Below are 18,549 nucleotides of genomic sequence, written 5' to 3'. Positions count from 1 at the left end.
TCAGAGGTCATGGCATCTACAGTAAAGGGGGCATGCTGAAGCGGTGGTTGATCTGAAAGTGTGAGGTCCCTTTTTGGATGTGAATCTGGAGGGAAGAACTATACAATTTAGGAATGAAAAAGACCAGTTCGGTCCCCATCCTCCTGATCACCATGTAAACAGGCTATAACACCATAAACATTGGCAGGGGACAATCAGGGCAAATGGGGTACCTACAGCTATTTACTATTTTTGCAAATGCCCAGATTTTTTATTGGCCATGTCCTTGTAAGCTTTAATAACTGTTGCCAACCCTCCTGGTTTTTAAACAGTAATAAATATTGGGTCCCTTTTATTAGTTTTATGGGTTTTTTTCTTTAAAAGATTAAGCTTTAATGGCTATAAAGTAGACTAGAAATTTTTGTTTCTTAACTGAAAGCTGAGATTCTCACATCATCACATGGCTCCAGGAGTTGGGTTTTTAAGCAGATTATCAAATATCATAAGTCTCCTGGGTTAATCAGGAGACTCATGAAATTTGATAAAAACCCAACTCCTGGAGCCATGTGATGATGTGAGAATCTCAGCTTTCAGTTAAACAAAAATTTCTAGTCTACTTTATAGCCATTAAAGCTTAAACTTTTAAAGAACAAAACCCATAAAACTAATAAAAAGGACCCTAATATTTATTAGTATTTAAAAATATCACAATGTTTAAACCAATTTTGATAGCTTTAGGCTTGACTGGTGATTTTTGGATGCTTGGGGTTGGCCAAGTTTCAGTAGACTTTAAGTCCCCCTTTGTTGCTCTGCCAGAGAACAAACATGTAAGAATGGTACCTTTGCTGATTTCCTTAGATGTTTTGATTTATTTATAGATTTTAAGGTTTAGAAGGGACTTTGGGACTGTCAAGTTTCATGCATTGAATAATGCAATCCATAAGACTTTCATGAATTAACACTTATTCATGATATAAAAATTTTCCAGTGTTGGTCAGTCTTTTACCAGAACCCTTGGTAAGTTGTCCAGTGGTTAATTACCCTCCCTGGTAGAAGATCTACATTTTATTTCTAGTTTAATTTTGTCTTGCTCCCAATTTTCAGCTTTTGGGTCTTGTCATACCTGTCTGCTAAAGCTGAAAAGCCATTTACAATCAATTTTCTATTCACAAGATATGTACTTGGAGACTGTGACCAAATCTTGCCATAGCCTTTCTTGGATAAGCTAAATAGATTATGCTCCTTAAATCTTTTGCTCTAAGGCATATTTTCCAATCATTCATTAATTTTTCTACATTCTTCTTGTATTGTAGACACCAGAACTGGTTACATTACTCCAGTATCTGGGACAAAAGCAGAGGTAACACTCCACTCCTTTCTAATCTAGTCAATATTCTCTTGTTTATACTTTCCTAAATCACTTTAACCTTTTTGGCTATAATGTTGTAGCGTGGAGTTTATAGTTAGCTGATTATCCACCATGACTTTCAAATCTTTTTCTGAGTTGCAGTATCTGAAGACAGAGGCCCATCTTATAAGCAGGGCCTATATTAAGTATTCCTAGATATATGACCTTACATTTGGACATAAACACAAGATGCCTAGATGCCATTCCACCTCCAAGTGCCAATTGCATATCTTAGGCAGGTTTTAGGCATCTTGGACTCTAAATGCAATCCTAGTCTACCTTGCTGATGTTTCCGGAAAATGTGCCTCATGTTATGTCTTCATCATTTACCATGAAGAGGTCTGAACACACATCACCCACTTTTGCAAAACTCATTTAAAATATTTTGGCATCACATAACAATTGGACAAAATGCCTGCAAAGCATTTGGAGCAGAGGCCAGAAGGCAGGACTCCCTCCTTTCCAGAGTCAGGCTCCCTTTTGCTTACTCTCCATCTGACACCTTGACTCCTGCATTTCTTTCTAACCAGTGGCCCAGCTGGTTAGAAAGAACAGACCGTTGGAGGGTTCTTTCAGTCCTGCCTAACCTACACCCTAGTGAGTAGGACATCTTCCTGAAAAACGCACGTATTTAAGTCACTTAGGTTGCATTGGACCTAGAACTCAGATCTCCTACTACCTAGGCAAATGCCCTAACCAGTAGGGTATGGGGCACAAGCTGAGTGAGTCTTCCCCCTGTTCTAAAGGGTGGGTGGAAGTTCAGCCCTGCCCATGTCCTGTCGGCTGCCTATAGGCAAGTCCCTGAATGCTCTGGAGGTGCATCAGTGCCCCACTGCCAGAGTGGGGGAGCTTCATGGCCCAGGGTAGACTAGGTTGCTTTCCTGAGGCAAGATGTGATTTTTTTTTTTTTGGTGATAGTATAAACTGGGGATTCCATTAGGCAAATAGGATACCAGCCATACTGTTTGTTTGTACCCAGATTAAGAAGTGATGATATTACTCGGTATAAAGGACCTGTCTTCTCCATTATTTACCTCTCCTCTTCAGTCTTTGTCTGAGCTGCAGACTTTATCAGTAGTCATTTTATGTTTTCATCTAGGTCCTGATAAAGTCAAAACCTTGTCCCTGAGGGCCTCCACTGGAAACATACCCCACCAACTTTATGACAAGTCCTTCTTTCTAATTGCATGTTGGGAGCCATCTCCTAGACTGTTTTTAATCCAGTCAACTGATCTCAATCCATTTGTTTTATAGGAAATTGTTGTAGTTCTGAAACTAAAGAATGGGGTTGGGATTTTTCTCATGTTCCTTTGAAAAATCTCACCATGAACCTTTTATTTTTCAAATGTACAAGACTATATTTAAATACACAAATTCAATGGGTGGCTTCCTCCAGTTGCTTGTTCATTAAAAAGAATCACTGCTGTTTGCAGTCAAACTGTTTATATTTACTTTTCAGTAGCATGTCTTTAGCTCCTAAGGAGTGTACCAAGAAGTCTTTTCATCTCCCTGAGGCTCTCTAATAATAACGTTATTTTGGTAGCTTGGCAAACTCAATGGATGTCACAAGGACGGATCCAATAGGGGCTGAGGGGGTCATCCTAAAGACACAAAATGATCATTTCATTTATAAATTTATTATATAATTATTGGAGGATCATTTTAAATTCATTCCCAACATCGCTGTTGTGGGGAAAGCAGTAGTAGAGAGTCAGGCAGTGAGGGGGCATACAATAGGCAAGTGGTTGGGGAGCAATGAGGGGCAGGCAGCAAGGGGGGAGGTTGTAGGGGGGAGGCAGCATGGAAGCAATGGTGGGGCAAGAAACTTGCCACCTGCTCCCCCACACACTTCCCTCTTGTGCTTGCCCTCCGCTGAAGCCTCTGTCCCCTTTGTGTTCCCCCACAGCCTTGGGCCCTTTCCCCTGTCTCTCCACCTGCCCTACTTCCCTCCTGCCCCCTTGCTGCTTACCTTTGCTCTGGTGCCAGTAGTTTTCTGTCTGTGACACTGAGCATTGAAAAACAAGAAAGTTATGCTGTTATTTTTCAGAGGATTTGAATTGGTCCCTATTCTATCATTTTTTAATGACAAAAATGATCAAATTTTGGTTTACCAAAGCTGTGTTTTCTTCCTCTGTATCAAAATTTCTCATCTGTGTACATTCAGATTTTCAGGAAACTAAAACAGAGTTTGAACAAGAATTTTGATTAAGTAATGATAAAAACATTTCTGAGCATTTTTGCAGGAAGTGAAGATGTCTGATGTTAATTTTTTTTATTTTTGCAAAGTTTCTTGCACTCTAAAAAAAAAAAGGACATTTTTAATGAAAAACTTTTGCGTAGTTTTTAACCCCGTATAGCACAGAGTAAAGGTAGGATGTAAAGCACTGCAAGAAATTCTCTGAGATTTTCTTTCCCACCGCCACCAAGGAAAATCAAGTCTCCCGACCTTCGGAGCTCAGCAAATGCTAGATTCACTTATTTATTCAGGACTGTTCTTGAGGGACTGGATATAGACTGAACTGATGTCCATATCAAGGGAGTCTTCTTCGTTTTTACAACTGCCGGTTAGCTAATTTCAGCGGTGGTGTTGTAATTCTCAGTTCTCACTCCCAGAGTTTACAGTGTGTGGGAGCTCTATAAATAAATAGTAGAACCCAAAAGAGCTGGGACAAATGGAAGCAATAAACAGAAAAGTATAAACAGTTCATTTACAGTGCCTTGCATTCTTCTACAAAAGAAGTATCGTAAATCTGCTAGTTTAAGATGGAAAATAGTTTATGAGAACATCTCAAACACCCTGTGCCTGCCCAGGGACTAGAATCTGATTCTGCTCATGCTTCTCTGTGTAAATCTAAGTATTTTGAAACCCATGGAAAATGTCAAACTGGTGCAAAGAGAGGAGTTTTCTGAAGTCTTCATAGAGCACAGTCAGGGCTTGTCTAGAGCAGAAAAGTCCTCCTACTTTATAGGTGATACAGCTCCCATGGTTTGGGTGCAGATAATGATATAAAGGTACTTTACTATATCCTCTTGCATACCACACCCCCAAATAAGACACACACTTTGCTTTTGGGAAGGCAGAATGAAGAAAAAAAAAGACTTTTCCAGAGTTATGCCTGCATATAGTAGGGACAGCCTAATCTTCAGCTCACTCTCTCCCTTTCCTACTTCGGCAAAACCTGCAGTTTTAACCCTTTCACAGCTGAATTGCCAGAAGTTCTGGTTGCTCTGCCAGTAACTGAAACTGTAGCTGCTGCTAAAGACTGGGCTCTGTGGGCAGATTAAGGATTTTTAAGAGCGCTAAAAATAATCTGTAGGAATGAAGTAAGAAAAGAAAGATCAGGAGCATCTAAATTGTAAATTCTTCAGCAACATTGCCAAATAAAGGATAGCTTGGTTAGTGGAAGATCAAGATCATTAAAAGGAGAGTGGTCATTAACAGCTGTTGACTGAAGAACAATTAGCAGGAATCAGGTAGTTTCTAATGACCCATGAAATCAATTGTCTCCCTCAGCTCTGCCTGAATAAAAATGCCACTGCTGCTATTCTAAGCAGAAAAAAAAATCCTGTTCAAGATGTGCACCATAATTTTGGAAAGTTAATTTTGAGGAAAATTGCATATGGTACGTCAGTAAATGTCGTATATTGACATAATTTTTCATCTGTACCAACAAAAGGCACATTTGTACTGGTATAACTATCCACAGTAGGGCTTTTACCAGTATAAAATCAATGAAAGCTTTTATTTCACAAAGAAATATCACACCCCTAACTCAAATACTATATTTACTCAAATATAAAACACGTTTTTTTTCCCCTAGTCAGCATGGGGGAAAAAATCCCCTCGTATATTTGCATTCAAGAAAATCTCATTAAATAGGGCTGTGCGAAGCTTCAGGTGCTGATTCGATTTGGAAGAGATTCAGCCTGATTCGGCGGCCAGATCTCCGAATTGGGAGACCAACAAAAAGGTCCGAATTGATTCAAAGCTCTCTGAATTGATTCGGAAAAGATTGGAGAGCTTCAGAGATTTGGGCAGTCCCCACTCACTGCTGCAGGGAGCTGGACCGAGACTCCATGACATAAAGAGGAGGTGAGGGAGGGCTGGAGGCGGGAAGGTGGGAGCACTTGGCAATTATGGAGCAGTGGTGAAATGCATCTGACTACAGATCAGAAGATTGTAGGTTTGATTCCTGCCTGGCTCGTACTGACTAGCGTTTTTGTCTTCAAAAGGAGGCTAGACAGTCACCTAGCCGGGGTCGTTTGACCCCAGCATTCTTTCCTGCCCATGGCAGGGGGTTGGACTTGATGATCTGCTTAGGTCCCTTCCAACCCTATCAACTGTGAAACTATAAAGGGGACCATGGGGGGCCCCTGCCTGCTCCCCTGAGCACCCTCCAACCCCCACCCACTCTCCCAGCCCTGTCAATGACTGCCCCCCCCCAGCCTCAGTGTCCCGGTGCTTTAAAAAAAAAAAAAGGCTCTGCACCCACTGGCTCCTGCCTGGTGGGGAGCTGCCCCACCTGGCCCAGCTCCCAGCTCTTTAAAAGAAAAGCCCCACACTCATCTGCTGCTGCAGCAGCTATCAGGGCTTCTGGGTACTTGTGGCAGAGCTCCCCCATGCAGCGCAGAGTAGCGGGGATTGCCTTCCCCCCACCAGCCAGGCAGGAACCAGTAATGCGGGGCTTTTTTTTTTTCTTCAAAGAGCCGCGATGCTGGGGCTGGATGGGGCAGCCATTGATGGGGCTGGGAGAACGGGCAGGGGATGGGGCCTATTTGATTTGAAGATTCAGCTGAATCAATTCAGGACAGTGATTGGAATCAACAAATTGAATGACTGTCCCCTGAATTGGCCGAATCCGAAGCAAATACTAGCCGTTTCCCACAGGCCTATTGTCTATCATTAAACTGCTACCAGAAGTAGCTTGTGCTCAGTAATGGAAACCAACCAGGAAGTTGAGTAAATGCAACCAACACTGATCATGCCTATAAAACACCTGGTACATATTGGGTAAACATACTGATGGTACCTTTTTTTCCCTTTTACTGTAAAAATATAAAAAAACTTAAAAATATGCCTCTATCAGTTTACATTGTGTTATAAAAACTATGTCAACTAAAAAGAAAACAAAACAGTAAGGTGTCAAAACTTAAACCATGCTTCCCTCAGCTTCCAAAGCTTTGACAAATAAGACCAGCAAGAAACACTGAATATTTATACGTTATCCAACAATTCCCTCCTCCTAATTCCTATTAATCCAGAGACCTAGACCCTTTTGTTTCTAATACCGCATTATTCCCTGTCCCCTTCCAAGCTCATCTATTAATGCCTGTTACCCCTTGTCCCTTATATGTCTTGACTTATCCCTTATCATGCCTTTCCCTAGCCAATCCCCAGCCTGTGGCTACAGCTCTGCTGCCTCTCAGGTCTTCTCATCTTTTCATCCTCCTAGATCTCTTTTCCATAAATCCATTGCTTGCTCCTTACCCAGTTCTCTTGTGTCCTGCCAGCATAATGAGGCCAAATGAAAGGTATCTTCTACTTAGAGTCCCAGGTGTTGCAAGACTAGTAAGTTTCTTGTCTTCCACAGTGCTGCACCAAAGCTCACTACAGCTTTCCACACTCTTCCTCCACCCTTCCTCTGGGCCCCTGCCCACACCCTGCACAGAACCACTTCTGGGGTGAGTTGGCTCTCAGCACCCAGCCACTGTAGGAGTTTCTCTGCCTTCCTCCAGGCCATTCTGGCAAACTGACACTCCCACATCAATGCCATGTGCTTTTTTCACTGTGACATGTTTGTCTGGGGCATTTGGCTGTTCTACACTGTCCCCAACTCTAGTGGAGTACCTGTACCGACACAATCCAAAGTACTGGCAGCCAACCAAAGTCCCATTGCTGCTTCTATAAGCTTTTTTCAAACACCCTGTTCCAAATTGTCTGTGCTTCTTCCCCTATGAACCTCCCCTATGAACTTCCTAAGACTGGGAACACAGTCTCCTTTTCCCTGACTCAGACTTGATTTTTTTTTATGGTCCACCAACTCTATTGTGGCTATTGTCTGCATCCCATACTGATTCACATGTTGTACATTGGCAACATTATTTGGGCTCAGGGCTGTGGGAGTGACCTTTTACATACATTATATTTGTGCAGTAACATCTCTGCATAGTATCGGACAAACCCAGCTCATTTGGTGCAGCACAGACTGATGTACTTCACATAAACAAACAAATGCAGGGGAAGCCCCATCTTCCCATCAGTTTTTCCTTATATAACTTTGTTCTCCTAAACAAGAAGTTCTCAAAGTTTTCTTATTGTGTATCCTCTTCCAGATTTACCAGCTGCCCATGTACCCCTACCAGCATATGTTTTATATTTTAACCCCTTAAGTGCCAATTATTATTATAATGCAAATTAAATCTGCTGTTACACCATTTTTCCCGTCTACCCCCCAGCAATGCCTTGCCCCAGAGGTACACATACCACAATTTGGGAACTTCTTTTCACCATGTCCATTGCAGGCAACAAACTTTGTATTTTGCTTTCCTCTAAGAACTTTACCCTTAATGTTGTATCCCAGCCTCCCCTACTGAGTCTGCCCAGAATAATACCTGGGCTCTCCCAGTCCCAGTCCATACCCTGAGTCTTGGACCTTGTCTGCATTTTCCTCTTTCACAGTTCCTCAGTAGCCAAAATCTTGTATCCTCCTCCTCTTCAATGAATTCTGCATAAATGTTAATTGTGACTACTCTTTCGCCCATGTCCTTGGAAGCCCCAGAATTAAAATGTGCCAAGATGGGGTCTTCCCAGCGTTCCTTTCAGGATTCATCCTGAAACATTACCTCCCAGTCTAATTTGCTCAGCATCTGGATTAGGCAGTTCATATCAAGTGCCCAAACCTTCATCATCCCTTGCAGTATCAGTCTGCTGAAATCTAGCTGGGTCATCTTTAGCTTCAAGACACCCAAGCAAAAACCTTGCCTTGTGGAGATCATCACACAGCTTCTTTCTTCTGCAGGCTCTTATCCATTGTCCTCTACCAGGTTTAGCCTGTCCTCTCTCTTTCCTTGCCATCATTCCAAACATTGTTGCTGTCCTTGCCACCACTGCTGCTCCAGCTGCCACCAATCCCTTCTAAACCTTCAGCCAGACTAGGCCATCATCCTGATCTTTGTTCCACAGGCTGAAATGCAAATCTACCAGGTCAGGTTATGCAACACATCTGAATAAGTTGTACCCAAAAAGTCCTCCTCAGGGCTGACTCTTTTTCAACTTGTAGTGAACCACTACCTTGAGCAGACAAGGTTCCTTGGGTGAATTTGATATCTTTTATTAGACCAACCCAAATGGTTGGAGAATAGTTATTAAGCAAGCTTTCGGGTTCAAAAACCCTTCACCTTGAGTACATTTCAGTTTCCTCTTCACTCTCACACCTGAGCATCACCTTTCTTTCCCATTTTCAGTTATTCCTGTTTCTTCATCAGCCTTAAATGTCTGGCAAACATCAAACATCTATGTAGGTGAGAGACTCTTTCACCCCCTTTCTCAGCCTGTCTCATGTGATTAGTGTGGCCCCTTCCTCCATGAGGTGGACCCAGACCAGGAAGTCCCGTGTCTTATCTGCGTATAAATTTTTGAAGGATCCCAGGACTCATGACAAGTACACCCAGTTCTAGTCATGAGCGAGAGGCTAATTAGCACGTGGATCCTTTGTGGCGGGGATATCTGGAGTACACACATACTGAGTAGTGCTGAGCTGCAGGGTCATGGCTTGTAAAGCTGTTGATTCTTGCAAGTCCAGTGAGCTCCATGATAAATCATGAGCCTTTTGGCTTTGGACTAGTATAATGCATAGTTTGTACACTAAAAGCTTTGTTATCCGGCACCCATGGGGAATGGATGGTGCCAGATAACAAAATACATTGGTTAACTGAGCGACCCGAACAGACATCTTTGCCTGTTCGGGTAGCTGTCTGTCCTGCCGCATCTGGGGTGTCACTGCCCCTCCTGCCACATCGGTGCCCCTCCTGTGGGCCCCGTGGGCCCTGAGGGACAGGGAGGGGGGATCCGCACAGGCTGCTATGCCCCGGGCCGTGAGGGCTTGGCAGCACAGGCTGCTTTACCCCGGGCCGTGGGGGCTCTGCAAAACCAGAAGTGCCACAGTGGGCACTTCCAGTTTCACTTTTCCCTTACAAGCCCTTACAAACCGGCATGCCGGTTAACAGAGCATGCTGGCTTGCAATGTGCTGAATAACTCAGCTTTTACTGTACTGTGTATAAGTAGGTAGAAAAGTGTTGCTCAAAGTGTGCTCGTGAAGTACATGTTCTCAAACTTGCAGCAATTTTCCATATATAGAATCTAATTATTGGGAGATCATCTTATATTTGAGTAAATATGGTGATTATCTTAATAAAAACTTAAATTAGGCCACCCAGTACATAAGTCAGTAACATTCTGTTTCTAAACATTTGACATAAACTGTCATGCTGCATATTATATTTCCTTGGACAACCCAGTTTCTACTATTGATTCTAGCAGTTTTTTATTGTTACCTTTTTTGGAGCAGAATTATTTAAGTTCCTGAAAAAGTACAGGGCAAAAAGGGGTTTCTGTGAGGTTTCAGGGGACTGAGTGAAGATGAAACTGAAGGGGCAGACAGAAATGACAATTTTCACTTATCTGGCCCCTGAAAGTACTCTACAGCCATGACCAAACAGAAGTGCATAGCTGCAAAGCACTTTAAAAGGGCCTGATCCTGCAAAAAATATGAACCCTCATTGTATGAGAATTCAGATGAAACATAGAACATAGAAACATAGACAATTAGGTTTGGAAGGGACCTCAGGAGGTCATCTAGTCCAACCCCCTGCTCAAAGCAGAATCATTCCCAGCTAGGGCTTTGTCTAGCCAGGTCTTAAAAACCTCTAAGGATGGAGATTCCACCACCTCTCTAGGTAACCCATTCCAGTGCTTCACCATTGGAAAACATAGCGTCTTCAGTAACTTGTGTCTGCCCTACCTCCCAGCCTTGGAGCTGTTTCAGAATGGGAGTGGGGAAAGGGAGCGGAGGGAGTTCGATCTGGGTTTTGTCAGCTGGTGCTGGCTGGGGAACCCCTAAAAGGAGCGCCTTGTGCTCCTTTCCCCCCTCCCATTATGAAAACAGTGCCCGGCTGGGAGAGAGGAGGGGCTGTTACTTGGTGGAAACTGACTGCAGGCTTGCAACTGAATTCTTCCCCATGCTCCAACCCAACAGTGAAGTTCTGTTTGGTCCAGGGGTTTGTTGCAAGTCAGAACACTTCCTGCAAAGTGTTGCGAGTTGAAGTGGGGAGCTGCTCTTCTGTCTGAGACAGATCTTCAGTTGCTGTAAAGCAGCATACACCTGGGAGAGTGTAGATAATAGTTAGTGGTTATGGGATAAACATATAAATGTGTGTGCTAAATGACCAGTAGTGATATTCTTAACAATGTCAACACTTGCACTAATCGCTGTTCAGAGTCGCAGATAGTAGCCCTTGGAGAGATCACTAAAGCTGTTTAACTTTCTCAGAGGTATTATTTCAGGGTGTCTGCAGGCTTTGGAAGTTCATCCTGCATCAGCTGAAACCTGGTTCATATTTTTTCAGTTATCTTCCCAACTATGGGAGATGAATGCTACAAATGTCATGGCTGCAATTACAAGTGACACCAAGAACTGTAACCAGGTACAGTATCTGAGAGCAGGACTGGCTCCATAAGCTGTCTCTCTTAGAGGCTGATTAAAATCTATGGAAAATTCTGATCCAATGGTCTCCCGCCTTCATATGCTTTGAGAAATTTGATAAGGATACCTCTTGTACAAGCATGTAAAATAAGTGAGATCAGAATTTGATCTGTGGTTCCTGCATTCAGGGACCAACAGACCAACATCTGAAGGGTCACACTGCTCATGTCATAACATGCCAATTCACTACAGATAGATCCACTCTCAACAGCGCTGTATAAGAATTAATAAATGGAGACACAGTAGAACCTCACCACTTCTCCGAGTTAGATTCCCTACCTTCTTCCAGTGATGAGGACTTGAGAATGGGTCTGACTGGTTGGGGCTTTATAGAGCCCCAGCAAACAGCTTCATGGGACCACTGAGGTGCTCCATTTGCTACTGTATTTAAAAGGGCAACACCTCTTCAGTCAGTTCTGCAGGACCCCAAATGAGCTCTGACCAAGTGGAGAAGCCGCACCCTTTGAAGGAGGTCTCAGCAAATTGCTGAGTGGATCATCCTTAATTTGGCAACAGTACAAATTAAGCAGGTTGCAAACCACCTGGAGTCAAAGGATCTGGGTTCTGCTGTATGGAAAGGTTCTGGCCAGCAGCATACATGGTCACATACACACTGTTCCTTTCTTTGAATAATGAGATAACCAATATGAGTGTTTCACCTGTGATGCTGACCCTTCCACATAAGAGAGCAGCAGCCATTGTGTGCATAGTCTTTCCTTTCCATTGTCATTAGTACTGGCTGTATCTACATGAGTGGCAGACTGTGCAGTTGTTACTGTGCAGTCATTTAGTACTTGATTATGCAAGTACTAAATGAGTGAGCACAAACCAGCTTTACTGTGCAGTAATGTTCCTGCATGGGTTTATTCTGATGCTGCTGCTCAGTAGCAATGAGCTACTGTGCAGTAGCTCATTACTACTGTTCATTAGTGTTGCATCACTGTTAGTGCTCCCCAGTGCTGCTGCTGCACAGTAGTGTCTTATGTAGACATGGCCATTGAGAAGCTTTGCTGTAATGTCCTACCAGTTAGATAGCATTAATGCTATAGCCTTGCAAGGGAATTCCCATTTTCTGGCCACTGGTGCGTTCAACTACTATTGTTTTTGCTTGTCCTTGCTTCTGTGAATTCCTTTTCCCTTGCTGACCTTGCTTTAGTATTGCGTATGATGTCGTATGTGTGACATGGCATGTGGTGTGAGGGAGCCAGGAACACAGAGTTTCTGCCAGCGGCGGAGCGGAAAAATAGTATAACAATGCAAGGCAACCTGTTTCCTGACTTGACTTGTTTGGTTCAACACTCTTTTCCCAGCTGAGAGTCACATTTTCACAGTAACTTAATCATTAGTGAATTAGAAAATGTGTAAGAAATACTTAATTAAAAAACCACTACCAGGATGATGTATTCAACAAAGTAGTAGCCTTGTGAGTATACTGTGCAAGTTTCCTTCCTGCCCGTTCCCATCCCTCTGTGTACCACTGAATAAAATCTCTCAAACAGGGCTGGTTTTAGGGAAAATGGTGCCCTGGGTGAACTTACATTTTGATGCCCTTTCTTTGAGTTTAAGTATGTAGTAGTGTTAGTTGAAGTGTCAGAAATAAAGCCGTGGGGAGGAGTGGCTCCTGGGCTGGATCAGAAGACTTGCTTCCATGCCAGCAAGCACCTCTGCTGCTGTGTGGGAGCAAGGCAGGCAGACTGGAGCAGGTGCCACCCTGCCTGCATGTGCCCAGCCTGGCTTGGTTCTTCCTCAGCCTGCCCTCTGGCTGGAGGGGGAGGGGGAGCTGGGCTGGGTACTGCTAGTATGCTTTCAAAGTGTGCTAGTGACTCGGGATTCCATTTGGACTTGGGTACCTAAGTCACTTAGGTGACTGGAATTTGTACTTCACATTTTTAGGGAGCATAAATAGATGTAGCTCCATTGAAGACAGTAGGGGTTTACCAATTTATGTTACCTGCCCAGGGGGTGGTGCAGGTGCGAAGGCACAGGGTGGACAGCTTGGAGGTCACAAATTCAAGGCCATGGCAGAAGCACCCACAGCATGGCCCTGTCAGATTCCAGTGAATCTGTAAATTTTGCTAAAATACCTTGTCACAAGGACATAAAAATGGAAAAAGACCACCTGCCCCCATGTGCGCCATTAGAGGGTTGTCAAGCTTCTCTATGGTGTGTATCATCTTTTCAGAGAGAGAGTTTCATGGGCATCTCTCCTCCCATTCTCAACTGCAGGATGCCATTTGCATCCACTCACAGTTCAACACATCATCACTCCTCTTCCAGCCCTGATGACATGACATCTCTAAAGCAGTTGCAACAATTTTCATGTGGAATCTGCCGTTAGAAAAGCATTTAGTGTATTTTCAGTTTCCTTTCATGGAATACAGTGCCATGAGACCAGCCAACTCCTCACAGAGCTCCACACTTTTCATAGGACTGAGCTTATGACACAAGTTACATGGACAAGAGATAGTTGTGAGCTGGCAAACAAGCCTCCTGCCTAGTCATAGTTACTAGACGGTGGTAAGATTTGTACTACAGAGACCTATGCTTTCAAAACCATTCAGTGTTGATCCAGTTCTGCTCTCATTGAAATGAGTGGTAGACTAATTTCGGTAGGTGCATCTACACGTGCTTTACTGTGAAGTTGACTAATTAGCTCCACAGTAAAGCATCACTGCCTATACGTGTGTCTCAACTGGGGTGCGGTAAATAAATTAACTCCACTGTAAGATAGTACTGTCCAGGACAAGTACTATCCCACGGCAGTCATTAAGTGCACTGCAACGCACATGTTGATTGTGACCAGGGCTGACTGGGGCATGAGGGTGCTACAGTGCTGGGCATAGGCGGCAGAAGGGAGGCATTAATGGGGCTAACCTTGCCAAACGCGGGGCAGTGGTAGGGCCGCAAGGCAGCCCGGCCACGGACTTCTGGCGGCTGTAGCAAGGGTGGGGAGGGAGTGGGAGTGGGGCTGGGGTGCAGAATGGCGTTGCAAGTGACTTATCTGGGGGGTGCCCGGCATGGGGAGGGGGTGGTGGCTCCTGCTGCTGCGCACAATCTGGGAGGGCATGGGGGGCATGTGCTCCTGGATCTGTGCCAGGGGAGGTGGGTTGCCGCTGCGGGCTGGGGCCAGGGCTAAGCTGGACTCTTCCTGGTGTGGGGTGGGAGGCTGGGCCAGGCTGCGGTTGAGGCAGGCAGTAGCAGCACTGGAAGCGTGAGATATGGGGGGGGGGCTGCAGCCACCCTAAAATTCACCATAGCTCCCCCAACCCCCTTCCCAGCACCATCACCGCCCACCTTGAGTGCACCGTGGCCCAACCCCCTGCCTAGAAAAGCCTGGCTTAGTACCGGGCCAGGCCGAAGCTGCAGCCTGCCTCCCCCCAGGCAGAACTGGGGGAACATGTCCCCCATGCCCTCCTAGGGTGCACAGAGCGGCGAGAGCTGCCACCCTCTCCCTGTGCCAGGTGCCCCCAGACAAGCCGCTTGTGGTTCCATCCCATGCCCCATTTGAGGGCGCTGAGTGTGCGTGCATGTGCACTCAGCTCCTGCCAAATAATTTTTTCTCCCTCCACCTAACCCTAACCTTAACCCTGCTGCCTAGCGCCATGCTGTTGCACCCTCATGCCCCAGCCGCTCTGCTGCCCAGTGCCACCACCTGGAGCCTCGGGCTGGGCCCTCTGCCAGTCCAGGGCTGCTCCGTATGGTTTTGGGTGCATGTATAAACACTGCACTTAGGAGAAATAAAACTCCGGCATAAACTATGCTGAAGTTTATTACTCTGTACTAATTGATGTGTAGATGCACCCAGTGAGAGCAGATCTAGGCTGGAAAGAGCTTTTGGATACTCCACCATGCACTATAGAATACAGTATGTAAACAGCAATAAAATTTGTTATGTATTTATAATGAACTGTGCTGTATAAGTAATACCATTGATAGATTTCAAGGCCAAAAGGGATAATTACAATATTTTTGTCTGATTTCTAGCATCAGACAGGGCACAAAAATAAACACAGGGAACAATGATTTTTGCTTTGAGCTTAGTAACTTGGGGTTAAACTAGAATTCACTTTTTAGGACGAGCAGGCTGTCTTGATTGAGAGACTTCAGGCTATGGAGAGGGTCTAGTCAGAGAAAGGGAAAACTGTAGTGGTTAGGATACTGTTAGGACTTCAGACAGCCCAGGTGCAGTCCTCTCCTCCGCCACAGACTTTGTGTGTCCTTGGCTGCATCACTTAGTGTATATCAACCCTACTTAGTGGTGTAATGGTTTAACTGTGCAAATGAATTTATCACAACAAATTCTTAGTAGTGTGAGTTACCCTATGTAGAATGACAGGCTCCCACAGTCAGATTGCTTCTGCTACCCAGGTTAACTTGCTTAGAACTGGCTCCAGTGTCTTGACATGTCACTGAATTGTGTAATATATTCATACCCTTCGCTTCAGTTGCTCATCTGTAAAATGGAGATGACAGTATGTCTTGTCTCTTAAGGTAGTTGTGAGGGTAGGTATATTGCAGACCTTGAGGTGCTCAAGATACTACAGGAGTGGTGGCCAAGTAAGGACCTAAGACACAATTATCCTTCCTGTTAAAAATTTGCTCCTTATATCCATTCTGGATTTGTCTGGCTTGCCCTCCACACTTTGGATCTAGATATGCCTTTATCCGCTAGGTTAAAGGCCCATCTCCTATCAGAATATACATTCACATGTAGGTACTTACAGGCCATGACCAAGTCTCTTCTTAACCTTGCTTGCAGTAAGATCAGCAGGTGTTTAATGCACCTGTGCATAACTCATCTATTCATACCCTTGACTGAGTATCATAATGAGGTCTTGTAACATAGGCTGCCTTTGATGATTTGAGATAATTGATCACGGTTGTCCAGCCAGCAGTTTTGCAGCAGCTGTAGCTATTTCACTCACTTCACTTCCTCTTAGCTTCTAACTCAGCCTATCAGCATTCTGCTCACCCACTCACTCCAGGCAGGGAATGGTTTTTGAAGGGTGAGTAATATATTGCTTGTTTGTCATAAGCATCCATCTCCCAATGCTCCTGGATGATGTTGTGAGGAGGGGAGAGGCTTTCTGAGCTCTGTAACACTAGTTGTTGCATCTAAACAAGGACAGGGTTTGGGGATGGATGTGTCTGCATGGTTTTAGAGAGCCAGATAAATCAGTCCTTGCCAAGAGCAGGTGAGTGGACAAGTTACCTTGATTGCTGTTGTTGTATCTGATTTATGGTAATGCAAGAGGCTAAGATTCAGGTCCCCATTGTTAAGGATGTGTGGGGTAAAGATATTCCTTATCCCAAAGACCGCGAAGTCTTAAAGTGGTTGATTTTCAGGACAGTTTTGCCAAGTCAATGTTATTCTCTTCTACATTTTCTTTTCATGTAGCCGACAATGCCAAGCCCCGTTTCCACCTGTGCCGGCACAACAGCACAGCCCAATGTCCTCCCAGGCATCTTCCGTGACTGGCCCACTGCATTCAGCCTCCCTGACTCCACTCTCCGCAGCCGGAGCCGTGCAGCCTCCACCAGCAACACCGCCCAGCCAGCAGCTCACGCCCGATGCATTTGCCATTGTGGAACGTGCACAGCAAATGGTGGAGATGCTATCAGAGGAGAACCACGTTCTACGGCAGGAGCTGGAAGGATACTATGAGAAGGCAAACAAACTCCAGAAGGTAGGTGGAGCGTACTCACAGGGTGTAAAATAGGCAAGACCCTTCTGCACTATGTGTAAAGAGGAACAGGTAGTGGCAACAATGGGGAAGAACAGCTTATTTACACAACAGAGCTACTGCCGTGACAGCTTTGTCAGCATGTCTATGCTGGTAGAGAACCCTGGCAGAGATAATGCATGTGCTGGCTGAAGGTGTTTTTGGCTATCGTAGCTATAGCCGAACAGCACAGGCTAAGCCAGAAGAGCCCCTTTTTCTGTTAGGACAGCTGCATCCACACTTAGCCAGCAAAACTTTGGAGTGTGGCTGAAACCCTCCGTAACCCTTAAACTGAGTCCCTCAAACTGCTTAACGCAGCCTGTGGTTCCCTGTGTCATCATTACTCAGCCCCTCTGTACATCCTCCCCAGACACAAGACAAAGAAGGCCGTGCAGGCTCCTTCATCACAAAGACAGAAGGCTTGTCAGATTTCCTTTTGTTGGAAACATCATCTTTCACTTTGCACACATTATCTTAATGCCAATCTTAGGGAACCCCCCCTTCAGTAGTCTTCTTGTTAGGTTGCAGAATCTGAATTTAGGGTATTCTTAAGCCAGCACCTAGTTACAAATGTAGCATAATCAGTAGCACATTGCACAAAATATATGTAGTAATTATAACAAAATATGTCTAGTGTTGTATTGCATATTTGAGTAGATTTGCAATAAGCCCACTCTTTTAATAGAAAAAGAATATGCTGCAGCCGAGGGTTGACTGATGTTTTGGGATTTGGTTTCACATGTTTTTAAACTACACTACACTACACTACACTAAACAAAAAAATCCTCTAGAATCAGATCCCAGTTGTCAGACATCTGTATCAGCAGCCTGATTTTTAGAGGTGATTTCAAAGACCCCAGTATGGATTTAGATCTGTAAACCTAGGCTCCCCAGTTTGAACGTGTTGGCTTTAACTCCTGGCTCTCACATCATACATAAAATAATAAAACAGTGCCTTTGCTGAGACATCTTTTATAGGGATGTTTTTGTCATATTTTCAGTGTGCCCTGCAAAGTGAATGAGGCTCTTCAGTAGGAAAGATAAGTGTGTAACTAACTGCCTAAAGCAACAGAACAACAATAGGAGATAACAGAAAAACAGAGAATTGAGGGAAGCTGGTGCTCTTTAAAAATCAGACTCACTGCCAAAAATGGGTACTTTAGGGTATCTCTTCTCCAGGATAATATCTGGCGGCTTATCACGGCTAGAATTTTGAGGACTTTTTCCAGTCCTGGAGTTTGAGCATATTTGCACATAAAGGGTTATGTGCAAAGGCAAGAGCCACCGTTCTGTGCATATGCACAAATGATGAACAAGCATGAGCAGCATATACAAATGCAGTGACTAGGCATGCAAAGCCAGGGGGTTATCCAAAACTTTACACTCTCAACTGCAACTTGCCCTCCAATCTCTGCTGTGGACTCTGACAGATTTGTAATTGGGATCTGACAAGTTTCATCAGCCACTGTCAGGATAGAAACAGATATCGACTTTGTGCAACCATAAACATTTTTATGGCAGCACAAAGTGAAAACAAAAAGACATCCATGCCTTTTGTCATGCCACAGATGTGCAAATTTATGGCTGTGACAAAAGCTAGTATTAATTTGAGCTGCCATTTTGAAGTGGATGTTTGTTTGTTTTAAGGTGGGAAAGTGTGGGCAGCATGGACCTACC

General features: G+C 44.4%; 1 protein-coding gene across 6 annotated transcripts in view; it reads left to right on the top strand.

Moving 5' to 3' along the window:
• The window catches only part of AMOTL1 (angiomotin like 1), a 148,362-nt gene that overhangs the window by 74,527 nt on the left and 55,286 nt on the right, over positions 1-18,549 (top strand). For all 6 annotated transcript variants that reach the window (XM_006018626.3, XM_006018622.3, XM_014517419.2 and 3 more), the window contains one exon: positions 16,548-16,836. In XM_006018626.3, the coding sequence (XP_006018688.2) occupies positions 16,548-16,836 (289 nt within the window). The remainder of the gene's footprint in view (positions 1-16,547; positions 16,837-18,549) is intronic.

This window comes from Alligator sinensis, unplaced genomic scaffold (assembly GCF_000455745.1).
Source record: "Alligator sinensis unplaced genomic scaffold, ASM45574v1 scaffold116_1, whole genome shotgun sequence".
Taxonomy (NCBI): Eukaryota; Metazoa; Chordata; order Crocodylia; family Alligatoridae; genus Alligator; species Alligator sinensis.
This window is presented reverse-complemented; position numbering and strand designations above follow the sequence as displayed.